Source organism: Carassius carassius, chromosome 44 (assembly GCF_963082965.1).
Source record: "Carassius carassius chromosome 44, fCarCar2.1, whole genome shotgun sequence".
Classification (NCBI taxonomy): Eukaryota; Metazoa; Chordata; class Actinopteri; order Cypriniformes; family Cyprinidae; genus Carassius; species Carassius carassius.
Window position 1 is genome coordinate 8753947 of NC_081798.1, and position 27829 is coordinate 8781775.

A 27829-nucleotide genomic window follows, 5' to 3' on the forward strand; every position below is an offset into this window, starting at 1 on the left:
TTTCTATTTTTCTATATGCCGAAGCAGGCAACAGCACATGACCCTAGTTACCTGTGGTTGGCCTGGCCGTGCGTCACTCAGAAAGCAACAGGCCAATCAGAAGAGAGGCTCATGAATATTAATTAGACAGGCCAAAATCGATTTGTTCTAAGCAGAGCTCCTGAGAAAGTATATTTAGATGTTTTTTGGTACTTATACCTCAAATATATATTCTTAAGGAAATCAAAACCTAAAATAAAAAAAGCCTACACCCCACTGACAGGTAGATTTAGGGGTGGACTTTAATGCTTACATTGTTATCTAAAAACCCTACAGGTAGAAAGCAATTTGATTACAGTCTTTTAGAATAAAATGAGTAGGCCCTGCCTTTTCTACTTTCTACTTTCAGACGTATTTGTATGCAGCAGTGTTGAGTTATATTATTCAGACATTATTCGTAGTCTGTATGAATCAGTAGTGGCAGGAATAACAATCTGAACACAGATGGTGTGGTTTCCTCGAGATGTGAGGTTGTGCATATTGTGCCATTGGGGTTTCATTAGAGAGGTGTGAAGGGGTGTGTTAGTGTATTTGTGTGTGTGTTCCAGTGGGGGAGGGGGAAGGGTACACACTTTACATCCTTTGTGGAAAACTTCTACCTTCTTTGTGTACATTCACTGTATTAAAGAAAAAAAGAGGTTCATTTACTTGAGTTGCATTAATCGTATTCCCTCATTTGAATCAAATGTAGAATGAGAGGGAGGGGAGAGGAAGGATGAGAGAGAGAGAGAAAGAGAGAGAGAGAGGGAGAGGGAGAGGGGGGGGCGGGAGGAGGGAGAAGGGTAATGATTTAGGCTATTATGAAAGGAAGATAGAGACAGAGTGAGGAACAGAGATCGCGTCGTGCAGACGACAACATCCTTATTGCGACGGGGGCTGCAGCTGCTTAAAGAGAGAAAAATCTCATAATATTAGAAAAGGCCAGTGGCCGTTATTGACGCAGCGCGCGGCACCAGCAGCGTCACTGGAGGAGGCAGAGAGACGCGAGCACGTCCTCATTCAAAGCTTCTTACAAAGGTAAGAAAGCGCTTTCAAACCTTTATCATCAAATACGCAATAATCCACTTAACAATTCCATTCAAATTTCCTTTAATTCGTTATTTGGCTATTTTGTTGCAGTATGTAGGACGACACCCGCTGTGTTTATATTCTGCTTTGAGAACTGAAGCGTCCCATAATAATCTGTCAGGAAAGAGATTGCGCAATACAGTGTAGCGGAATAATAATTCGGGAATATTTCGGTTAACTGTGGCATACTGTAGTTATCAGGAGGCCTAACGTTATATAAAATAAACACGTCTATTATGAAATAATGGGGTGGGCTTGTGTGAACGGCGAGTAACGGCGTTTTGTTTACACGGGAGCAACGAACCTTCTTGAAATCATAGCGGCTGATAGATAAGCATGAGTCTTACCTTAAACACATGTGCAAACTACTGGCCAAAGACACACATACATTAAATTGAGAAGTCTGTTATATACCAGAAGTGCTGTCATAGGAGAGACCCGGGGCAGTTAACGCTGCATAACATTGTAACGTTTTATATTGCATTAAAGAGTATGATCTACTACTCATATGTAAAAGAGACCGGGGCTAGTTGTCACACTAGGAAGTTTAGTCAAAGGTCCAGTTAGACAATGTGTTTTCTCTAGTAGTTGTTTTGTTTGTTGGTTTCAAAGACCTCTTGCAAGCTGTCATACTTGTGCCAAGTGCTCCATTTATTTATTACAATATTTGTTGGCTAAAACATTTATATTAATATTTATTTATATTAATTATTAAATGTAAAATTTGGATAAAAATGTTTAATGGCAGGTTCCAAAGTGCCAGCTAAGCCCATATTAATTGTTTTTCTTTTTGTAACCAAAAGTTTAAAAGACTCTGTTTACTTTAAAAATAACCCTTTAAATAAACAATACCTGTTTAAAATAGAGATATTCTCCATAGAGACGTACATGTTCTAGCCTTGAAATATTATTCAGTAAGTTGCAATATTAAATTAAAGCATAACAATAAAGACATTTTCCATTAAGGCATCTTCAGCAACATGATATAAAGAATGCAGACCCGAGTCTGAACAAACTGCACCAGTTCATAAATTCTGATCATACACAAAAAGTACACCAAGGTCAGTATGCCCCAATACTAATCGCCTTGTTCTGTGACTCAGCCCTGTGGCACGAAATTCTCGCCTCATTTGATGGGGTTTTATTCTGTTCTTATCAGTTAAATCTGTATGACTAAAGCTGTCTTGTACTGACGACCGACTGAAGCATTTTAGGCATTTCTCTAATAATAACGTGACTGAAGGTTTTGCATCATGCATTTCAGTGTTGCCCTTTGAATTCTGTGATCAGTCTCCACTCAGTTTTCTTTGTAGCCACACTGAGATCTTTAATCTCTTCCTGCCTTTGAATCTGAATTACCAGAAGTATTGTTTAGAAGTTAGATCTAATGACCATGGCCAGAAACTGAACCTGTCCATTTTTAAACATTAAAAACTATTTTTTGATTTTATCCCAACCGCATTTTGAAAACTTTTTAAAGGTAATTTTTGCAAAGTAATAAAGGTAGTACATAAATGGTCACTGACTCAGGTTTATTGGTGACAGTTGTAGTGAGAGAGATAATTTCAGAAGTATTTTGGAGGCTGGGGACAGCCATGGCCAAGGGTTAAAACTGATAGTGACAGACCGAGCAGCAGCAGCAAATTAAAGCTCAGTGAAGCACTGTGGAAAAGTACACCACGGACTGCTAATGCTGGCCTGCAGCAGCCCCATCAGTGTGCTCAGGTGTGTGGCTAGAACCAAAAATGTGAAACGGTGAGAGACTGAGAAAGAAAAAAACAGTACTACGCAAGCAGCTCTTGGACATGATGCTGCTGATTCTGGCAGATTCTGATTTTGGCAGACTTATGACCTAGAATTTTTTATAAAATACTTAATGTAAATATAGCTTCACAATCTACTGGAATGAGGGCGTGTGCTATATCCACCACCCTCATAAAACATTCACAAGATCCCCGTGCTTTCAGAAGCAGATGAGGGTGAGCGATTGGGTGGGACTAGCGCTCCAGATCTTTTTTGTTGGGTGTTGTCCATGTGGGGGATATATTCCTTCATATTGACACAAAAATAGCCCAATTTCCCAAATTTGTATGTGCTTTTCTTAAACCAAACATGTAGTTACCAAACAGGTAATCATGATAAGCAATATATTCACTATCCTTCGAATGTTCAAACGTTTAGTTGTTGTTGTTGTTGTTTTTAAAAAGTCTCTGCTCAGCCAAGCTGCATTTATGTGATCAAAGATTTCAAAGATGAAATATTATTGCAATTTATAATAATTCCTATTTTAATATATTTTAATACATCTTGATTATTATTATTATTATGTTGTTTACTAATTCATCAGTCATCCTCCAAACTCTTTGTATTTAATTTTTAAGGTAAGACGTGGTAAAAAAATAAAAATAAATAATATATATATATATACTTCACATTTTAAATGGACATCAAAATCCTAGCTATTATATAAATGCAGAACACTGAATTTATGGTGGTTTGGGCATTTTGACACACTCTTTTAGCTAAGTAATTGGTCCCTAAATCGACCACTTTACACTTTAATAGACCGGCTCTACTTGTAGACTTTAAACAGTGGTCTCCATATCTGTTGCTATACGGCATGTTGTTTACTCCCAAGAGCTTGAAGGAAATGAGATAGATTCTGTGCCTCAAAACGTAATGGTTTTGCTGTTTTGTTACTGGAATGTCAAGGTTAGGTCCTGTGTTTCAGCTCCGATCAATAAACTTATTTCTGCATCTGTGCAGTGGACAAACTTGTAGCTAATCCACATGATTAATTTGTTCACATTGTGAAGTGAGAATAAGATTGTTTGAATGACTAATATGACATGCATATATATATATATATATATATATATATATATATATATATATATATATATATATATATATATATATATATATATATATTTAGTTACACCAATGAAAGTAATCTTAAGCTTGTAAAATTAGTAGAAAATTGCTCAGGTAACAAACAGTTTTTCAGTTTCAGTTTATAACAGTTTATACAGCATTTACAGCATAACAGTTTATACAGCATTTCAGTATAAATGGTTGCTAAAATCTACTTCTAGAAAAAGCTAAAATGACCCAGTCCTCTCACAGATCATGGACAAAGTGAGAATGAGATGCATCCACGGCGCTGTGTGAATCTATGTAAATGTGAGATGAAATTAGATTAGTATGAGAGCTGGAAGTAGATTCCTGTCCAGCTGCTGAAAAATGATCATGTAGAGAGCATTGAAGCCATGACCTCTGGCAGTCAGGATGATGTGCTTACAGAAGGGAAGTTTTAACTGAAGCCAAGTGTATCTGAACTGAAGCGTCACATATATTTGAAAGAGTCATTCATCCATAAGAGCATGTACTTACTTAACCCTGATCTGCACACATCCAGGTCATGAGTGCCTTCAGCAGTTCAACCATTCACTGGGAGTGCTAATAAAAATGTCTGATCAAACAGAGAGGAGTAGGTCACTAGGAAGGTCGGAGACCACAAGATCAGATGTCTTTGTCAGAGGGTGATAAAGGTCAAGGACCTCCACATCTGTTGGGTTATGGGGGTCTCGTTGAGATATGGCCATTAGAGAGAATGGATGGGCCTGTGTTTGAGGGAGGAGGTGGTAAATGAGGAAGAGTGGGGCCTCTGATCTCTGTGAAGTGCTCAAGTACAGATGAGCTTCTGTTTTGTGTTCTGCAATGAGCACTTCTGGGACACAGAGCGGTCATTGTTCTCCTCAGGCATTGCTGCTGCAGATGCTGTATCTGTCAGTGAGAACATGCCATGCTTCAATTGAAGTCACTGGGCATTGTAATTGCAGTCTCTCCCTTGGTACGACCACAGCCCCCTGTTATGTTTTAATGGGCCTTATCACAGCAAATGTGTAACAGAGAGAGTTCTATATGCAGCCTCTTCACTATGCGCTCAGTTTCGGACAACAGAATTGTAGAACAGTCAGCTAGATTATTAAAATGATATTATGGTTAAAATTAAGAGCTGTGAATTTATTGAAAATGTATTACAAAATATTATATGCCATTCAAAAGTTGGGTTTCAGTTATTTTTTAATTTTATTTTTTGATAATAATAAACTAATACTCCAGCACAGGGAGGACAAATTTGATCTAAAGTGACAGTGGAGGCATCTATAATGTTACAAAAATCCATCAAAGAAAAATGTATCAAGGTTTTTACAAAAACTTTTATCAAGATTGATAATAAGAAATGTTTGTTATAGGATCATGTGACTCTTAATGCGAATTTGTAGGAGTAATGGATCCTAAAAATTCAGCTTTATATATAAATGACAAAAAAACTAAATAAATTTCATTTTAAAATATATAAAATAAAAATGTTTAGGAAATGTAAAATAGGAAACATTAAAATATTACAGTTTTTTTTTCTCAAAATTACTGTGCATGAGATTTGTTTTAAAAACATCTTACCAAACCCAAAGTTTTGAAGTATAATAATTTCCATATGACCAAATAAGATGATAATTTATTTACCTGTGATAGCCCATAAAAGGCTAATATTATATTATATCTAAATAAACAAAAACAAAAAAATCTGAAATCAGCCATTTTAAATGCTACAATAAATTTAGGCATCACAAAATTATAATGTACAGTATTATTTTAATATTTACTCAAGGTTACATTTAGATTAACTTTAATTGAGCATTAGATTAGGCAAATATAAGTGTTCACAATCACAATTAAATGTAATTTTTGTAATTAATCTGTAAGGTCAGCCGTTAATTAATATTGTAACAATATACTGTGTTTATCAAAATCAGGATTGATATATCAGTGTTTAGAATTTTATTCCCTGAGTTAAAATGTTCAAAGAATGCTTCTTTTGTGAGCCCTTTGAAGGTCACCAAATTTCAGTCTGTTTCCTCTTCAAAAAGGACAAGCATATAATCGTCCTCTGTGAAGTGAGGCAAGCTATTACAGGACATTTCATCTTGGCGGGCTGTCAACACTCACAGACTATCATGTTGATATTTCAGTTACAGGAGGGCTAGTGGGTCCACATGAGGCTGTTTGTCTTCTCAGGTCTCTCGCTCTCACACACTTTCTCTTGTGAGTTTGATACATGGCCGTGGCCTTCAGGGCCCAAACTGGCACCACTTTACGTACCATCTGCAGGGCACGGGGAGGCAATGAGGTTTCGTTAAATGTGTGGATGCATATAAGGACAATTGAAACAGGTGGTGCACAAGCTGGTGCTTTAGTTTTATGTACTGAATGTGTGCATCCTGCATATTTAATGTTTATGGGTGATTCATCATTTAGAGCCATATTTACTTGAATTCTTGACCACTTACTTTTAGATCATCCATGTGATTTCAACCATCAATGTGACCTTTTTCATTTATTGTATGTATATATCTTAAGAATACAATGGATATAGTAGTAAAAGACAGAAATATGTGTGATGAGTCAGCTGCCTCCTCCCTGATTATCATCGGCACCCCGTCCTAAATCGCCGCATTTCACCAGGCTCCCGACAGGAGTGATTGTGTGAGAGAGGAGGGGCGCTGGACGAGCCAGGGCTGGCGGCGTGTGATGGGGCACATCTGAAGGAAATGGAGCCTCATCAGCGCCGCTGTTTAAAAGTCCAACACGCCTCTCCTCGAGAGACCGGTCTCTTCCCCGTGCATGCACACTGGTGTCCTCGTGGGTCCAGGAAGGGTGCGTTGAGGGTTTCCCGTGCCACCAGAGACGTGAGCTGTCGAACCCATGGTCAGGATGCCAGGCTGTCCATCCCCTGCAAGTGCCGTGGCATATGACCTCCGGACTCCGAACTCCACCCCTTTCCTCCATGAACACTGCCCGACCCACATGAACCCCACAGCACAACAAGGACACCAGATCCCCTGTTTGTTTTGGACACTCTCCCCCTTTGGCCACTTTTTTTCCCTGTTTTGTTTTATTTTCTGTTAATAAAAGCCTCTCCGAGGCCTGACGCTATGCACACTGTGTCTGTCGTTTGCTTCTCCCGCCACATATGATTAATTATAATACATAATTATAATCTGAATTAAATATTTACAGATAATATAAAATATCCTTTAAAACTGGAATTTTTTTTTTTTGAAGTCAATCAATTGAACTTGGTCAGTCACCCAGTCTTGAATATGTGTCCTGTCTTTTAGCATTGCATTGCATTTGCAGTTAACATTATAATGACTTTTCACAATGTATTTAGATTGAGAGCCAACACAAGTGTAGCTTAAACCCAATTTGGAGGACTCAAGCTTTGTTTGACCTAAATGAAAATATCATTGTTTAGACTAAGCAATTTTACCACAGGTCTTTGGGTCTGTGAAATCTGAGCCATTCCAGTTTGAACAGAGATCTGGTTTCAGATATCCACACAAGCCAAAGCAAAGACAGCATTTTAAGCTGATGATTTTTATCACCACTGGCTGCCACGCTGCTGTCTAAGGCCATGCTGTACTCAGCCTCAGCACTTTTCCCAGCGCCTTTTTTTTTTCCTGTCTGTTGCGGTGGCACCAATTAGAGCTACTGTGACAGTTGTCCTCAGGTACATTATACTAGCATGTATTTGACTGCTCAATATATGGGCCATGCACAACCACACAATGTTCTATACAAGCAAAATGATATTGCTGATATAGTTTTCTGAATAAAAGGTACCACACTCATATTAGTCACATCTTACACTTATTAATTAACATCATTCATTGCTTTAGTTATAATAAAGCCCCATGCTTTTTCTTTTTGGATAGCAGCCTTTAAACCTCATTCAACAGTTCATTAGATTATTGCTGCTTTAGTAACTGACAGCTAGGTGAAATATCAAGAAAGGCAAGACTAATAATGCATGGTACAACCCTATGAGGCAGTACGTCAGCAGAGCCAATGAGTTTGGATTTGTAGATCCCTGAGTCGCAAAGTTATCACCGTTGGGAACCGCTGTGTAAAATAACAAACATAAAGCTTTATTAAAAGTGCTTAAGTTCTTATGGTTTAAAATTTGTGAATTTTACATTCAAATGTTTAAAGACGATAGTAAAGACAAAATTAACTTTCATGTATCCCATTGAAAGCTTTTAGTAGTATCTCTTAATTAATGAAACAATGGGGTTAACACTTTAATCATGCTCTCTGCTTTATTGTCATGTTTTATAAATTCTAAGCTTAATGGCATAGTCATTATAATGATTGGGTTTAATGTACCCAAGACTCAAGTTTCTAAATAAGTTCCAGCTTTGTGTTACTGTTCAGACATTGGGGAGATGACTCACTGCTCTGAGCAAACATGTTGAACAGCAAACAATCACAACAAACAGCTAATCATGGCATGAAGAATCATTAAAGGATGCACTTAGTGTTGAATCCACAGACCTGTAGTTTTAGATTTGCTGTGGAGTGACTCATTACACAATTCTGGCATCTGCAAATGAAGTAGTAAACCAGAAACTTATTTTTAGTTTTTAAAATAGATCAGTATTTTTTTGCCTTTTTTTGCATGGATCATCATTATAATTCCTCCCCACTGCTGCTGTTTTAGCTCTGGCTATCAAGTGCTAACTTTATCGTCAAACTCACATTGCAAATACTGAATATTTATTCTGTGACAAGGCTATGACTTGGGGACACTAAGCCATACATTTTAGATCAGGCTTGGACTGGTTCAGTGAATACCAATTTGATTTACTTTAGGAATATTCAGACTGGCAAGATGTTTCTTGCTGTATCAGCTGTAATGTATAGCAGTTTGGCTGTTTGTAGACCAAAGTATTTTTTTTGAGGATGCAGTTAGTGTCCAACAGAACCTGAAGATATGTAGATGAAGGTAGACTGATAAAAAAATTCCTTAGATATGTTTATTTTGTTGTGTCTCTACATAGACACCTGACTTCAATAGGCCACCTGCTGGAAATATCCATTTTGGGTGGCTAAGTCCCATTAGCAGATGTCAGGGCAGCAGTAAAAGCGTCATTGCCCTAGGCAGTCCTTCAGTCCTACAAGAAACCTGACTTTTGAGAAAAGAAAGTACTCAGATGAATGTATGATGCTAGGCACTAGGCGGGAATGAAATGGCTATAGGGAACACTATGACTTTTTCAGGTGGCCTCTTGTTAGCTGAATGTCCAAAAAATGTTACATGTACAAAGGGAGGTTGTTGCTGTTTATTCACTCCCCCCACTGACAATTCCTGCCAAACCTGAGACTCAAACCCACAACCTTAAGGTTACAAGTCTGACTCTCTATCCATTAGGCCATGCCTGCCCCATTTAAGCTACAATGATGGCAGCATCTCCCTGCACAAATTAATAGAAATGTTTAGCGGCGTTGATGTAGTATACATGTTCATGCTCACTCTGTTTCTATGTGTAGAATTTGTCACCCTCAGGAAGCAGTCAGCCTCAAGCACTGTTATGAATGTCCTTAGCTCTGACGTTTGAAATGGACACAGAAAAACAAGGGGTTTTAACAGAAAAGTGTTGGAGCAAAATGCATGATTCACTGTAGGAGGGTGTGAACCTGAGAAATACACAAAGATCTTGTCAAAATGAAAATGTGTAATTTTGTTTATTAAAGGGTTGCTTTTGCAATATTAAAATATCAGTTAAAAAGACAACATTTTATTTTAAATGTGCTGCATGAATATTTTATTTGAAATAATACAGTTAAAATCAGTAGGCCCATTTTAAAGTGTTGCTTTTGCAATACTATAATAATAAATATAAAATGTATAAGTAATTTTAAAAAAATTAAGCAATATTTTTTTATTTTAAATATACTTTTTTATATATAAGTCTCTCTGATGATAGGGTATGGTAGATGGACTACAAAGAAATGTGTTTGAGTCCTTAAATGGTAAATCAAAGCATAACAGAGAGCTTGCTGTAAATGTGTGCATTGATGCATTGATTGATTTTTGTGTTCCTTGACAAACAGCCCTTTCATATTCATGCATATAGTACATCTACTGCAGCATGAGGAAAGTCTTGTCAGCTACATCCTGACAGCCAGCACATTATGCCGTGCTAAGTAGAGTGCGGTTGAAAAGACTGTGAAAACACACCGAAGCAGTGCTGATAAAACAAGCATTTGAGTGCAGTCAGGTGGCAATCAGAGTCTTGTTTGGTGTAATTAAGACATTTCTCTGATGAAAGCCCATTCTCTCTTTTTTAAACCTCTACAAACGACTGCTGGATTGCTTCCAGGGGGGCATTCTCATCACAAACAGCACATCTGTGCTGGCGCTTCGCTCAGCTTCACCTGCAGACATACCGGGAACTTCAGAGCAGCGGCTCTTGCTGCGATTGCCATTACTTGGGCCAGGAAAAAGATGTGCAGTTGCCAATTACTGGGCTGCACAGTGAAGGAAACAATCCTGCACACTCAAAGCAGATGTGAGGGCCGGATGGCGAATGGTGCAAAACAGATGCTCCCCAGCGCACTCTTGTCAATTTAGCCACTAGACAATTTGATGTCCCTGTTTTATAAGCCCCGAATCTGAGGCGTGCATCGGCAGGTGACACATCAGGGCGAGGGAGCGGTGAATATGACGGTGTAGAGTAGATTTTCAGGCTGTCAGAGGAATATAGTGTCAGAATAAATCAGAATTTGTTGCCAATTGAAAACACACAGCCATGCATCCTCACATTGGTTGAACAGGGCTGTTATGATTCTTCTCAGTTGTAAAACGGGCACAGAAAAACAAAATATATCCATATGTGCACCTAAACTCATCCTCATGTCTTTTTAAAATTGAATGAGCTTCTTTTTTCTGTGGAACATAAATTGTTTTCAATAGAATTGTTCCACAAACTTTCATTTTTGAGTGACATGTTACCTTCATTTAAAAATAAGGTTGATGCTCATCTCAGAATCAGCCTATTTTCTGTGAGTCATCTAGGTTTTTGTTTGTCCCCAGGAGCTGAAAGGCCTCTGTCTTTTGTCTGAGTGTGGAGTAGGAGGATGAGGATTCTGTTGTGTCTGCTGTCTCTCAGCTCTCTGGCTCTGAGCTACGCATTGGGTAAGTATGATCTGTTCTGATGTCTCCCATCATCTCAACTCAGTCAAGATCCCATTTGCAAATATACTTAGGAGGTCTTCCTCAGCCCTTCCCCCATTAGTGAAACTTCGTTACCACTCACCCTTTGTTCTTATTTTTTCTATATTCCCTCTGCTCCAGCATTTCCTTGTTGAAACATCATTGAAATGTACATTGTCACTTTGATGGTTTTAGTTTAGTTTATTAAGATTCCCATTAGCTGCTGCAAAAGCAGTAGCTATTCTTCCTGGGGTCTATAGACTTCAACAAAAAAAAATATTCTTATAACATAAAACAATTATTCTAATGTAAATAAATAAAGTCTTAATCTTTTACGAAAAGTCATTGCATTCAATGGTGTCTGGGATGTGTGGTTTTAGGCTTGTGCATCAGAGGGGGGCCACAAATTCAGATTAATTATTCATTGTGTTATCTTAGATCAGTGGGCAGAAGGGATTTGATTAACTTGAGAGGTGTTTTTGACGGCTGAAGTAATCCAGGGTCCATTAAACATTGATCAGAATGTGCTTTTGACCATAATGCTATTAACTTGGCAAACAGCACTCTAGTCAAAGTTGTACTAGTTTCACATGCATAAAATCTGGTCCACTTTGCAGCAAATTCTAGCCAGGAGCCATCTACTGACCAACATAAGAGACAGAGCATAATTTGTTTTATTTTCACCTGCCATTTAATGGAAGATTTATCTAAAATTGTTGATTCCACAAAAATTAGACTGTGAAAAGTGAAAAATTTAAATAACACTTCAGCAGTGTACCTGCTTGCAAAAAAAAAAAAAAAAGGGAAAAAAAATCTGCTCACTTCTTCAACTTTCTACCTACTTTTAAATCAGACTTTGTTTCCTGGGGCATCCAGCCAATCAGAGTATAGTTTCTGCTCACTGTTTCTTAGACCTACATCATTGTTTGCTCATTTATTTGATCAAAAATACAGCAATATTGTGAATATTATGACAATTTAACTTTACTATTTTATTATACTTTAAAATGTAATTTAGTGCTGTCATGGCAAAGCTGAATTTTCAGCAGCCATTACTCCGGTCTTTTAGGGTCACATGATCCTTCAGAAATCAATATGCTGATTTGGTGCTTAAGAAACATTTTTTTTTATTATTAGCAATGTTGAAACCAATTGTGCTGCTTAATATTTTTGTGGAAACTGTGCTACATTTTTTTCAGGAATCTTTCAGTTAATGGAAGTTCAAAAGAACAGAATTTTTAATCTTTTGTTACATTTATATATGTCTTTGCTCACTTATTCAATTTAATGCATCCTTACTGAATTAGAGTTTTAATTTCTTTCAAAAATCTGTAATGTGTAAACACCAAAACATGGGCAAGGAAAGGAACAAATGGTTAGAGAATATACCTAATTGTCATATTCACTGTACTGAGGAAAATGTCTAGGTTCTGATGTATCATCACAGGCATTTAGATTGAACAAAACAATTACAGTTTCTAGTCTAGTACACAGAAGTAACTACACATAGAGACTGTGAAGAGCTGTTGAGAGACTTGAGTGGAAAAGAACTTAAGTGGCAGTTTTGAGCTGTTTGTCCCCATTACTGGAAGCAGCCATCACACCTCTGAATTTGACTGTAATCTCAGAGCAGAAACCCTCTCTTGGAGCCGGCTCCCCTTCTCAACTCATCTCTCCTCCCCTGCCTCTCTGATATTTCCCTAGATTCCTGTGAGTCTTACCAGAACTTGTCTTTTTTAAATGAAAACACCACAATTTTTCCATATTCCACTATGTTCTTCATTCATCTTAGAAGAGTTGATATGTACCTCTCCCGTCTCAGTGCATGCACTCAATCGCTGTAGCGTGCGGCGCCACTATGCTAGCTTTTAGCTCAGCACCATTCAATCCTTATGATCCAAACAGGGATGAATTTAGAAGCTACCAAACACTTCCATGACATGGATGCATTTAACCTGCACTTACAGATGCATAAATAGGTCTAATGTTTTGTTTTAAACATAAAATGTTGAATATTGATATCTGAAAGAATTTAAAACATGAAAAAAATTATCAAAACGTGAAATTAAAACCACCAGTAGGTGGCAGCAAGTGACTGTTAATGAGTGAGTCATTGAGCTTCAACCGAGCGGCAACCTCCCGCTCTCTCTCTCGTGAAGCCCATACGGAAGTGACTAAAACAGTAATTCATCGACCAGCCGCTTGAGGCTGGCTGCGAAAGGGAGTCAATCCCATAGACTCCCCATGTTAAAATGCCCAACTTTACAGCAGAAAAAAACGTTTACAGCCTGGTGCAAAAAATTATTTTGGTCTTTTGGTCTGTGTTCTTTTGACTTCTGACTATTTTGTAGTAAGTAACGAATATTCCTCGGGGAAATGTATCGGAGTAAATGTATAAATTTTAATTAGGAAATGTAGTGGAGTAAAAGTAAAAGTTGGCAAAAAAAAAAACTCAAGTAAAGTACAGATAGTCCCAAAAAATACTTAAGTAATGTAATAAAGTATTATTACTTCATAACATTAGATTACACCACTGCTAAATACCAATAAGGAAGAAAGAAATTACTTAATTCAGTACATTATATTCTCTGAAAACTATATCAATATCTGCAATTTATTAATAAATGAATGTATCTCGTTTTAGGAATGTGTTACTGGAAAATACGAGAAAAAAAGAACAAAGAAAAAAATGTAATCTGATTCTTTTTTCATAGTACTCTAATCCATCACAAATTGCATTATAATACACAGTCTCAATTCCAAAAGAAGCACCAATTTATTTAAAAATAGAAAGGCAAAATCCTAGTCATAGTTGCAAACACTGACACAAATGCACACACAGTCCTATATAATCCAAACTCAATCTTGACCCAGTTCACAATACATCATATGCATTTACGGCTACCTGGAGACAAACTCCCATTCCCCTCTGTTCTGTCAAAATATCTCAGTGCGTGCAATTCTTTCTGACAGCTTGTATTCCCTGCTGACTTTCCCCGGGTGGAGTACACTCCCACTCTGAGTGCAAATGCGCTGGAATGGTTAGGCACGCATGCCCCCCTGTATCTGTCTGTTTGGCACAGTACACTAGCTCTCAAAGGAGGCAGTACAAAAAACCTGAGCATGACAAGAATACTTGAGCTAGATTACTCTCATAGATATTTTACTATACACTTGACTTTCATTTAGTGTGCTGTTGCCTGTTTAATCATCTGGTAACAGGAAAGCTGTTGGTTAAAATCCAAGGGGTCACCATGCTAAAGGCCATGAATGCTGTTTTTGATTTAAAAGCATTTTGTGACAGTCTTTGTTGAAATGTTTCTAACAGACAGTAATGGTGGGCACATTTTTGTAGGTGGGGATGTGTGTGTGTCGGGTCACGACAGTGGGCCTGTGTTTGAGGAGCAGCCGTCTAGTCTGATTTACCCAGAGGGGATGCCAGAAGGCAAGGTGACCCTGAGCTGCCAGGCTCGCGCCAGCCCTGCTGCTATTTACCGGTATTCACATCAGCTTTTTGGCACTTACACTTTATCGAACAAAACAGGACCTATACTATATATTTGAAATTGAAGTCTTTTGTAATATTATACATGTCTTTATTGTAATTTTGATGAGTTTGATGCATCCTTGCTGGCTAAAAGTGTTACTGAACTTCTCAAAATCTTGTTGTATATTTATGCTTAGAAAAAACACTATTTGTCACTGTGGTAAGAAAATAAACAATAATATATATTCTCTGAAACTATGTTTTAATATGCAATTTTGCTTCTTAAGCCTTAAAAATCTCCTTATTTAAAAGACGGTAAAAATATTTTTTCAGGAAAACCAAGCAAAAATATATATTTTAATACAATATTCATGCTGTCCCCACAAAGGGTGTACTACATGTTTGCCTGAATAAATCATTGATTATGCACTTTTTTAAGCTAGAATCTATTGAAGTTAGATCTTGTATGTGATTTTTCACAGGTGGCGTGTGAATGGCACTGAAATAGCATTTGTCGAGGATTCGCACTACACGCAGGTCGCAGGAAACCTTGTGATCAATAACCCTCAGAATGGGCGAGATGGTGGGTCATACCAGTGTCTCGCCATCAACCGCTGTGGCACCATCATTAGCCGAGTGGCTAACCTCAAATTTGGCTGTGAGTTCAAACCAAATGATTTTGTTTTCCCAGTGTGAAAACTATTCCTTTCTGAATAAATGTAGCAGTAGGTGAAATTGTACTCTACCTGTCCTGATTAATGTTGTGTGCATTCTAGACCTCCATGACTTCCCCCCTGAGAGTAGAAGCCCTCAGACGGTCCATGAAGGTGCAGGAACCTTTCTTGCCTGTCAGCCACCAGCTCATTACCCAGGTATGATTGCACACTATCAGTTAGTGTAACATTTCACTCTGTATTCAGTTTATTTATTTCCTCAAATGTTTATATTACATCTTCCATTCATTTTGTTCCACCTAGCATTGTCCTACCGCTGGTTCATAAACGAGTTCCCCAACTTCATCCAACCAGAGGGGGGCAGATGGTTTGTTTCTCAGGTGACGGGTAACTTGTATCTTGCTAATGCAAGGGCCAATGACACAGGCAACTATTTCTGCTTCACCACCATCAACATGGACATCAGCACCAAGAGCATCTTCAGCAAAGCTGTCCAGCTCACTGTTTACCCTAATGGTTAGTTAAAATAAGAAACAAGCTCAAGTACATGCTGCTATCAAAATAACATTTTATATTAAAAAATACGTCTTACGTTTTGATTTTCCAAAGCAAATCCAAGGAAAGCCGCTCCAAATGTCCGAGTGCGTTTTCCCGCTGAGACGTATGCATTATCGGGACAAACTGTACAGCTGGAATGCTTTGCCTATGGCAAGTAAGTCCCCCTTAGCTCCTCACTTCCCTTCAGAGATCACTGCGACATCTGTTCAACATAACCCATAACTCAGTCAGCTATAAAAATGAAAAAAAAAAAAAATTTCTCTAAAATCCTTTGCTCACTCTTTACTTCCCTCCCTAAGTCCCATTCCTAAAATCCGCTGGAGGAAGGTCGATGGGATTTTACCACCTAAGGTCGGAGCAAGTGCAGAGGGACCCACCCTGATTATTCCTGAACTGAATTTTGATGACGAGGGCATGTATGAGTGTGAGGTTTACACCTCAGACGGCCGTGAGACACATCAGGGACGTGTCTCTGTGCAAGGTAGGCACAACGTCAGCACTAGAATGATATTTTCTACTAGATTTTCCTCTTGTTACCTTTGGTAGAGGTTTGATGCAGCATAAAACCTTGTGTTGTTATTGTTAACTAAAATTATTATAAATTGTTAATTAGAAGAAGCTAAAATAAAATAAAATATACAATATAAATTCTATAAATATAAATATTACAAATATACTAAAAACCAAAAAATGTAAATGAAAATGAAATAAGTTTAAATTCTAAAACAAAATAGAAATGAAAATGAATTAAAGTTATGTACTGTGTGTGTGTGTTTGTATACACACACACACTAATAAAAACTACAAAAACATAACAAAATCAATAAAAATTTACATTCAAAACTAATAAAATCAAAATAAAAGCTGATTCATTATATTAATAAATAAATACACATCAATCCAATTATTAGGGAGAGAAATAAAATCTGCTGGTTTGTATATGTTCTCTCTTCCCAGCCCAGCCTGAGTGGCTTCATGTCATGAGTGACTCTGAGGTGGAAATCAGTTCGGAGCTGCAGTGGAGCTGTGTTGCTGCGGGCAAACCGAGACCCACCATTCGATGGCTCCGTAACGGACAGCCCCTCACCACACAGGTCAGCCATATATGCGCGCACACACACTAAACTGTAGCTGGATTGTCATCGGACAATGTGTGTGTTATCAGAAATGAACAGGACCTCTGGCTGTCAAGACTCAGACTGATATATGCTAACTCATTTTTAGAAAACTCTTCATGTCTTTGAGGCAGGGAGATGTGACAGTGAATAACCTGCTCATTATTTTTTCAGCTGCAGGTATATTGATAAGAGCAATGTCGTGTGGCCCTCTGCTGGCATTAATGTGAATGTGCATCATGTCTCTTACAATTACCTGTCCGCAGGACCGTGTGGAAGTGAATAACGGGCGACTGAGGATCAGTAACCTCGCCTTGGAGGATTCAGGGATGTATCAGTGTGTGGCCGAAAACAAACACGGCACCGTTTACTCAAACGCTGAGCTCAGAGTTCAAGGTGAGCATAAATGAATCTCAAAATTAAAGCAAAAAAGAATGCAACTGCGAAAAAACATTGACACATTTCTCTTGTTATCTACCTTAATGCTCTTCAAACCCCTTCTGCCCACCCAATCATACCTGAACCCCAATTATAGTATGATCTGTGTTTAAATCCTCTCTGTATGGTTCCCCATCTCCCTTCCTCCCTGTCCTGTCACCCTATTTTAGTCCAGGCTCCAGACTTCAGGTTAAATCCAGTGCGTAAGCTTGTTCCTGCTGCCCGTGGTGGACAGGTGAAAATGGAGTGTAAACCTCGGGCGGCTCCTAAACCCACTCTCTTCTGGAGCCGTGGCACAGAGCTACTGACCAATAGTACCAGGTAATCCAGTAATGTTTCAAAGTGTTTCAAAGACCTCCTAAATGCTTTAAAACATTTGTAGATGCTTTGAGTACAGTGATCTCAAATAGAGGATTTTTCTCCAGGATAACATTCACTCCAGATGGAGTTCTGTGGATCTACAATATCAGTCGCTCCGATGAGGGAAAGTACACCTGCTTTGCAGAAAACTACCTTGGCAAAGCCAACAGCACGGGACACCTGTCTGTCAGAGGTAACAAAACCAATTTTTTTGTATTTTATCTACTTTAAAAGGTCTCAGGTTATCTGTTTTGCACTAAATATTGTTGCAGAAGTGGGAGTTTATATGCATAGTTTTTTTTAACACAGATTATACTTGAAAAGTGTAAGATCCCGTAAAACCCATAAACAATGTTTCTTTATCGGGACTTTATAGACTTTATAGGCTTTATAGCCTAGCTTGCTTTGGATGTAAACACCTTTCTATCTGCATGTTCATTTTGCACATATCTTATGATTTTAAGCCTGAGTGTGTTTTTGTCTTATTGATCTGCTCATAAACCTTTAAAATACTAATGTGGGTGCAGATTCTTTCAGTTTATAAAGTTATGTTTTTCACCGTTTTCTCAAACAGATGCCACAAAAATCACATTAGCACCCTCTAATGCTGACATCAATCAGGGTGAAAATGCCACTCTGCAGTGCCATGCGTCACATGACCCTACTATGGATCTCACCTTCACCTGGTTCCTCAATGGAGTTCTGCTGGACCTAGAGGAACCAAATGGACACTATCGGCGTTGGGAGGGGGTGAGCACTTGACGTGAATGGGTGTTTAAAAAAACTGTACACTTCAGTACATTAACTCTTAAAGATTTACAAAAAAAAAATTTAAGTATCTTATGCTGACCAAGGCTGTGTTAATTTGATCAAATATACAGTATAAACAGTAATATTGTGAAGTATTGTTACAATTTAAAATAATTGTTTTATATTTTAATACATTTTAAAATGTATTTTTTTATTATTGTCATGGATTTTTTTTTTTACATTTTTAATAAAGAGAAAGTTCGAAAGAACAGCATTTCTTTTTAGTCAAACATTTTTATAAAAACTTTTTGACTGTAGTGTATTTTAGTTAGATGTTATACTGCAAGGCACTGATTTATTCCAAACAGAGCTTGTAAAGAGATGCTGTCAGGACTTTTCTAAGCAATTAGACTCATTTTGTTTTTGCCTGGCGGATGATAAAACAACAAAAAATCCCATAAACCTGCATTGCAAGGACCCAAGCTATATTTAGGGAAGGTCATAGCGATTTGACACTTTGCTGTGCCATTTCAACAGCATAGCAACATGCTAAAAACAACTTAGAGCATAGAGGATCTCTGACAACCACCCACAACACCCTAGCAAATACCACTTACACGTTCTTTAATAAAATGTGAAAATCTAGTTATGTTCTTAATATTAAAAATTAAAAAGATTAGTAAAACCATTTGAATTTGTATTCCAATAGCAGCAGGCTCTTCACACACTCTGAGATTAGCTTTAATAGGATTCACTTCAAAGTAAATGCCTTTTAGACATATTATATTCTGTATAGTCAATTTTAAAATTCCAAATTTGAAACCTCTCCAGATTAAGCATGTAATAAAAACCATGATAATGCTCCTATGAAGTTGAAGTGGGCTTCTGGGTTTTAGGTTACTTCTTTCTAACAAAGTTTACTTTTCTTTTCTCTGTCATTTTATATAGAAAGAGACGATTGGTGACCTGTTGATAGTGAACGGACAGCTCAGTCACGCTGGCACATACACCTGCACGGCCCAGACGGTGGTGGACAGTGCTGTGGCCTCAGCCAAGCTGGTTGTGAGGGGTGAGGGCTTCCAGCTGGCCAAGCACTGATAGAGACCTTATTAAAGCTCAGTTCACCAGTCTGCAGCCTGTGGCTGTTCCACAGCCCTGCTCTTATGTTTTACCTTAGCTTGAACATTTTTGCCCAGACAACTCTCAGCTCTCAGCCCTGTGAGAATGCATGAAATGTAGAGTCATGAAATATAAATTTAGCAGATCTATTTCCTTGGGGTTTAGTTCCCATATGCCCATTTGGGACAGATTTTGTTTAAGAAAGCAGACCCAACTAGCCGTGTGCATGAATATAAATATGAAAAAAAAAAAAAAAGTTTATTTTCTGGTAAAGCTAAATGTTTCTTTCTTTACAGGCCCACCAGGACCTCCTGGAGGTTTATTGGTGACTAGTGTCAATGACACCTCAGTTGAGGTGAGATGGAGTCGTGGATATGATAACCACAGTCCCATTGGCAAGTATGTCATCCTGGGCCGATCCTCACAGACTTACGACTGGAAGAGGATGAGGACAGGTGAGGTCATGGGCCATTTTGATGCAATACAAGCACAACTTACTGCATAATAAAGAATTTATATTTTTGCATAAATATTATTACAAATAGGCTTATAATGAAAAGTGTTTTTTTTCTCTAAAGTTTTAGAACTTTTTTTCATAACCCTGAATTCTAAACAGTCCCCAATTTTTTATTTATTTTTTTGCTCTCAATTGCTCTTTTTGCTGTGGAGTCAAAACATTTCCAAACATGATCAAAAGATGAATATAACACGAAACTACAGAATTTCACATTTTATTATTGGGTGTTTCAACACATACATGTTTTACCAAATAAAAAAGACAGCATTTTATAGTTCATCCCACTACCTTATGTGAGCATAAGTATTGGAACAGCTGAACATAAGACGGATGTAAAAGATTAAAAGCTTTCCATGCAATCAGAGCACCCGACTCTTGGTCTCATCCTTTGAAAAGCTTTTCCCAGCCTTTAATGCAGCCAGTTCCATCTGCTGCTTGTTTTGAGGAGTTTTTGCCTTTAGTCTCCTCTTCAGATGGGGAAATTCCTGTTCAATCAAATTTAAATCTGGAGATTTATTTGGGCAATCTAAGACTTTACATTTCTTTGCCCTGATAAACGCCTTGACAGAACTGGTAAAGTGTTTTGGGCCATTGTCCTGATGCAATATGAAGCGCTTTCTGATGAGTTTGGTGGCATTTTTTCTTGAATATTGTTAGCCAAGATGGTTTTGTACCCTTCCAAATTCATTCTGCTATACTGCCATCATACATTAAGTCATTATTAAAATTGAGAGGGCCTGTTCCAGAGACAGTCATGCATGCAAAACTCTACTGGCTTTTGCCACCTCTAATCTTGCCTTTCTGTTTTTGGTGCTTGTCAGAGGTTTGCATCTTGCTGTGGAGCCTCTTTAATTCTGTCTCCTACGGATAGTAGGTTGTCAGAGCATCACCCCAGGTTTCTAGAGGTTGTTGGTGGTTTTACAGACGTGTGTTTTAAGGTTCTTTTTCACAGCTCTTATGATTTGTCAACTCCTCTGTTTTTCTCAGCCGATCAGGTCATTGTTGTTTGCTGATGTCGCCAGTGGTTTCCAAACTCTTGATTTCTCCATGCCCTTTGTTTTTAATTGACTTCCTCTTTTATTTATTAGAATACAAATTGCTTGTTTTTCTCTCTAAGTCAGCTCCCTCGTCTTCATCCTGGTTTGCATGTGTCGTCATCGAATGCAAGACTTAGAATGCAGAAGCAAAGGATAAAACTGATACGACACATTCCCTGCTTTTAATATCTGAAGAATTAATGCAACAGCACACAGCTGAACACTTAGAACACTACATTGATTCAATTTGCAAAATTAAAACAAATTCAACAGTTCTCAAAAACTAGGGGGAGGAATCTGATCTTCTTTGTTGGTAAAACATCTATGTGTTGAAACACCAAATTAAAAAATGTTTGTAGTTTTGTTTCACATTCATCTTGTAATCATATTTACAGATTTCTTGACTCTACAGCTAACAAAGCAATTTGGTTTTTACTGTACCAATACTTATGGAGGCTACTGTGTGTGTACACACACACACACACACACACACACACATATATATATATATATATATTTAATATTTTAATATTTAATATTAGTAATTTTTTTTTGTGTGTGCTTTAGTCATGGTTGTACACATATTGCTTAAAAATGTAAATATTTAATTTATTTGTTTTGAAGTAAGAAAACTGTCAAACTCACAACACCCTTTGCTATTTTGAAAATGTATTTGTGTTAGTGCATCATACATCATGTTGATTGTTTGCTTATGTTATGGTTGTTTGCTTATGGTTCCTCTAGACCCTGCAAACATAGAAGGAAATGCTGAGTCTGCACGTGTGATAGATCTTCGACCCTGGATGGATTATGAATTCCAGGTTATAGCCAGCAACATTTTGGGTAGTGGAGAACCAAGCATGCCCTCCCAGCCTGTCCGAACCAAACAAGCAGGTCAGAACAATTACAAATTTGGTAGTATTGAACAAAAATTTCAATATTGAATATTATTATAACTATAATACACATTAAAAACATAAAATAGTAATGTTTGGAAGACGGTAATGTTTTTTTCCATTATATAATTGGGTTATTATTTTGTTATTTATCTTACAGCACCCACTGTGGCTCCCAGTGGACTTGGTGGAGGTGGAGGAAACAGTAATGAACTTATCATTACATGGACTGTAAGTGCCATGGACCTCTATTGCTCTAATTTCATATTAGATTGCTTTATTCTTTTTAATCAGTATGTAGAGTTGCAAACAGATGGTCAATCAATGTCTTTATTACTCAACCCTCACCTTCTGTTCCATAATGAGACAAAAAAAAACATTTTCTACTGGTATGAATTGCAGCCCATGGCTAGGGAGTATCAGAATGGAGATGGCTTTGGTTATATCCTGGCATTCAGAAAGCAAGGCATGCCAACATGGATGGTGGTGAGAGTGCCACACGTGGAGTCATCACGATATGTCTACAGTAATGAGAGTCTGTCAGCCTACTGCCCTTTTGAGGTCAGAATCAAGGCCTACAACAAGAAAGGAGAAGGTCCCTTCAGCCAGATTGCTGTGGTACATTCTGCAGAAGAGGGTGAGAAACATTGTGAAGGATAATCATTCTCATTGTGTTCTAATTAGACTTTGCTTAAACACTAGAGAGCAGACAGTGGAGAAACTCCTAATTGAAAAGAAACTGATGTACCTCTATCATTTAAGACAAGAGAGCTTATTATACTATGAGTTTGTTGTTCTGTGGAAGCATATTGTAACTTTCAGAAGTCAAAATTTCCTCCCAAAATCAATATTAAAACAAAGCTGCAATAATGTCTCATCCTAGTTATATTTACACACAAAACCACCAACATTTACATATCAAAGATTCCCATTAAGTGATCAGTTAGTAGTTATAAAAGTAACAACACAAAGACCAATAATAACAGTGAAATGAGAAAATAAACTAAACTGCTCTGTAAATCCTTTATGAGGATCCCAAGTTTATTTTAACAAGGTCTTTCATCACATCTCACTTCGGGACAGATAATTTTGTTGCACGTGTCAGAGTATAATGTTGGCTTTAAAAAGAGGCTGTTAATGAATGAAGAGACATTGTAAACGGTATTATAACAGACATCAAACGTTTACATCAAACTGTAATCGCAGCAATGTGCACGTAAGGGGTGTATTTACAGAATTCGAAGAGTCAGAGATTAAAATGTGTCCAGCTTTATAAAATGAAATAAAAATATTTAATGGTAAACAAATGCATGATAACTGATAGATGTGTAACATGATGTTTTCCGGCCTTTCTTAGAGCCTACCATATCCCCAAGAAGGATTAATGCCACGGCTCTGACAGCTTTTGAGATTCAGGTGTCCTGGGACCCCATTCAACATCTGAACATTAATGGAGTTCTTCGGGGTTATGAGGTCAGGCCCATTCTTCTTTTAATATCTGTAACATCTCTTTTTATATTTGTATGTGGATTGTTAAACATAAATGGCATGACAGAGTTGATAGTAATTTTGTTGACCATTGCGGGTCAATGTTGGCTATTGAGGTATATGAGCTTTGAACCACAGAGTGATCGACTAATAGAGCTACTGTTATCTCATTAGCTCCTTTTTTATATACAGCACGTCTAGATCAGATTAAGGAACATGAAACGCAATAATAGATAAGGTGCCTCCCTTTAGATAAAACCATGCTTTGAAATCCACTGGTATCAAAGGGTATTTTTTGCAGATTGTATTTAATTAAATAGGGTAATATAACTGTCTTTCAAAAGCAAAATAAGATTTGTCATGTTAATTTTTCATACAGAATTCACATTCAGGTTGTTTTCAGTATGATCAAGCTTGTCAGGTTTGAGACCGTCCTCTTGTTGAAGTCATAGTTTTGCTCTGGTTACAGATTCGTTATTGGCGACAACATGAACGTGAGGCAGCTGCGGACCGAGTGAGAACAGCAGGGCTGGAGAGCACGGCACGAGTCACGGGTCTGAGGCCCAACACTCTTTATCATGTCACTGTATTGGCCTACAACAGTGCAGGCACTGGCCCACCCTCCCCAAGAACCACTGTCGTCACCAAGAAACCTCGTAAGACCTCATTTTTGGGCTCAGTGTGCACTGGTAACTTAGCTAAAATGTGATTTACATTAGTAGAACAAGCTTCCAGATATTCTAAAATAATTTTTTCTGCAAATCTTAACCCAAGCTCCTACCCTTAACTACATAGCCGACACATGACCAAATTTTAAAGGTGACATATCATGAAAATCTGACTTTTTTCATTGTTTAAGTGCTACAACTGGGTCTCTGGTGCATCTACTAACCCATAAAAGATGAAAAAGATCAACCTAGTAATTTTCTTTTTGGTAAACCTTTCTCTGCAAGCTTGTGAAAAAACTCACTATGCACAATCAGCTTGTAACACTCCAAAGAGAAAGGAAAACTTGAAATCGCATCACATGAGCACTTTAAAACATGATTTCATTGTGAGACATGCACAAAAACAGCATGTTTCTGCTTCCACTCAAGTAGAAATTTTCATAATGATCATTATAAATGGTCTGTGGGTTGTTTTGAGCTGAAACCTTTACAGACTCACAACTTATATTGTAGACTCACAAATATTACTTATAGTGTAAAAAGAGGCATAATAGGTCTCCTTTCATTTAAAAAGATGTCTGAAAGAATTTCAGTTGAATTCATTTTGAAAGAATGTTTAATGTAAAAAGGATATATATATATATATATATATATATATATATATAAATGCATGCCCTACAATAAATATCTACATTGATTTAATTTGCAAAATTAAAACAAATTCAACAGTGATTCAACCTTGATACACCAATTAAAAATGTTGAAATGTCAGCTGGGTATTCTTTATATCAGAGGGCAGTGTTTGGTTTGATAAGAATGTTGTTCTAAGAAATAACAAAGGCTGATTAATGTCCAACTTGCGTAAGCTGGTAGCCTAAGGGAGGAAGAGTTTAGAGAAATAAAAGATCTCATTGAATCACATCACGTTGTCGTGGTATTTGGAGTTCTCCTTACAGAACCTTTCTTTCATACTTTGGGTAAAGAGCTTTGCTGTTAACTTAAAACCACCTATATTTATTTTCATTCTCCTTTGTGGAGAAAATGAACTGTCACTTGTAGAAATAGGTTAACCCACTTATGTAGATTACCTTTACAATAACAGAAATATAATAAGTTTGATTTTGCCACTAAAGATTACTACAACAATCTGTAACTTCCATGGCAGTTCAAAAGAACAGTCCTTCATATACTTTAAAACTTGAAATCTGCACTTCCTGTCTTTGTCACAGAGAATGGTGTGAAAGCTTTGTGGACTTACTTTTGCTTATATCTTCAATTCTAGCCCCCAGCCGTCCTCCAGGTAATGTCTCATGGAAGATTGCTGGTTCTTGGGTTACTGTGAGGTGGGATCATGTTAAATCCATGGACAATGAGTCTGCGGTTCTGGGTTACAAAGTGAGTGACACGCTGCCACCCAAAACTATGGATATCTCTTAGGATGTGTGTTTGTGCTGGGTCATCTGTCTCCATCTGAATGTCATCAGAATATTTGCTCAGATTCAGTAATTTCAGTCAAAGGCCTCTGTCGTATGATTTCATAGCTCTGAGGTAAGAATTGAATAAATAAGCAGCCTAATGTCACGTAAGAGGAGAACGTGTTGTCCCTTATGGAAAATCAGACCAATGATCCTATTGAGCCCGTTAGCAGTGAATAAACATTTTAACCAGCTGCTATAGGATTAAGGTCATTTTTGACAAGATGTTGTGTACAATATAACAAGTCTTAAATCTTGATTACTTGTATTGTTAAAAAATGTGAAGTATATTTTCGTACAGAGAACTGCTTATTGTGAAAATATGCCATGAAGATTTTTAAGATTTTATAAACATCACCATCATGATTTTCTGTAAAGCTGCTTTGAAACTTTGTATTGTGAAAGGTGCAATAGAAAGAGAATTGACTTGAAATGCTTGAGAATTCACAGAACATCTTTTTTAACATGAAACTGATTCTCTATTATTTGTGTAGGTCCTCTACAAGCATGAAGGGCATTCTTCCTTGAAGATACTGGAGAAAAGCAAGAACTCCATCACTCTGCCGTTACCCAAGGACAATGGTTATGTGGTTCTGGAAATCCGCTCGTGGGGAGATGGAGGAGACGGAGCAGCCCATGAGGCAATAGTGTCTCAAGATTCAGGTGTGTGATACTAAAAGTAACTAGGAGTACTGGTTTTAGTTAAGACCTAGTGTTTAAGTTCTAAATTATGTCTCTGAAAGTCTGTGTGTTTGATCCACAGGCACTGGAATGATGGTCCAGAACAGTTCTGGCACTTCTGGGTCCGTCTGCACATCTGTTCTGTTGTTCACGGCACTCGTTCTCATTGGCTCGTCTGGACTGTGATGATAGCCAGTGATGAGGCATTTCTTAATGATATCAAAGAAAATTGAGAAGGTTTTCCTCAGAAGGGACAGGGCTGTAGGTTGGGGTGTGTGTGTGTGGGGGGGGGGGGGGGGGTATGGGGCTGGGGGGTGGTGTTGATGAGCAATGTTGGAATTGATGTGTGGGGTGTAAAGTTTTAGAAGTGTGAGGAGTGGAAGGTTATTTTGTATAAAAAGGCTTTTTTACAAGGATGTTTGGACAGACAGTCATTGTGGGAGACTTTTTTGATTGTTATCATTTTAGACGCTTGCCTTAGAAGCTTGGAAACTCAAAATTGAGCACTGATCATGTCAGCATTTGGTTGTAGTTTCTAAAATTCAACAACAGCTCTATCTTGTTGATTTCGTCATAGGTGTAAATACACATGGATGTATTGGTGACATTTCCATAATGGATGAAACAAACACTTTTTTTAACTTTGTTGCTGCTTCATAGCAGCATATGGACTGCAAAATGATCCAAATGAATGTTTACCTTTTTTATTTTATCTTTTTTTGTGTGTGTGTCAATGTAATTACAAGCAAGAGTGGATCAGGATTTTTATTAACAGGGTTTTGTATCTGTTTAGGAATGATTGTAGCATTCTGCCTCCCTCAGTTTTCCAGTTTTTAAAGATGAAAGGTCCCACAAAAGTAATGGTACAACAGAACCCGATTCGTGTAGTTGTTAAAGTGGGCTTGGTTTGCCAAAGTCATCACACTGTTATCTCATTGATATTGCTTTGCCTTTTTCCTCAAAGATTACATAAAATTGACGTCCATGGGCTGTTAATTGCTTTCTTGGCACACTGCAAGAGCGAGACACTGAACATTGAACAATGCTGAAGATAACATTCATGGACAAACAAGTTAATTATTATATAAAGGTATTGTTTTCTTACAGGAACTGGCTCAATCTTTGGATGCTGTCCTTAATAGCGGACACCTTAAGTGACAAGGTCCTGTTGACTAAAAGAATTAGGAGACGTGTTTTGCTAGGCTAACATTAGATTGTGAGCAGGGTTGCCAGGTTTTCATAACAAAACCCACCCAATTGCTACTCATAATTAGCTCAGTAGCATTTTGAGGTGTGTCCCCTGTTAAAAATTACATTCCAGTGGGTAAAATAAAAATTTTGGGGGAGGTTTCCCTGGTAAGAATCGCATTGCAGGGGCTAAATGTCACGTTATTGG

At 37.7% G+C, this 27829-nt stretch overlaps 1 protein-coding gene across 1 annotated transcript; it reads left to right on the plus strand.

Annotated features, from left to right (window-relative positions):
* Nucleotides 1-820: 820 nt before the first annotated feature.
* Nucleotides 821-26685, plus strand: LOC132126079 (contactin-2-like). Its single transcript, XM_059537096.1, has 23 exons — nt 821-1056; nt 11051-11152; nt 14526-14667; nt 15140-15315; nt 15434-15529; nt 15635-15847; nt 15941-16043; nt 16189-16370; nt 16847-16983; nt 17271-17400; nt 17613-17763; nt 17868-17995; nt 18377-18552; nt 19501-19621; nt 19968-20126; nt 21970-22119; nt 22282-22352; nt 22524-22758; nt 23479-23594; nt 24079-24265; nt 25560-25672; nt 26247-26415; nt 26516-26685. Exons 2-23 carry the CDS (start codon nt 11095-11097, stop codon nt 26617-26619), a joined length of 3117 nt encoding a protein of 1038 aa, XP_059393079.1. The 5' UTR covers nt 821-1056; nt 11051-11094; the 3' UTR covers nt 26620-26685.
* The last annotated feature ends 1144 nt before the right edge of the window (nt 26686-27829 follow it).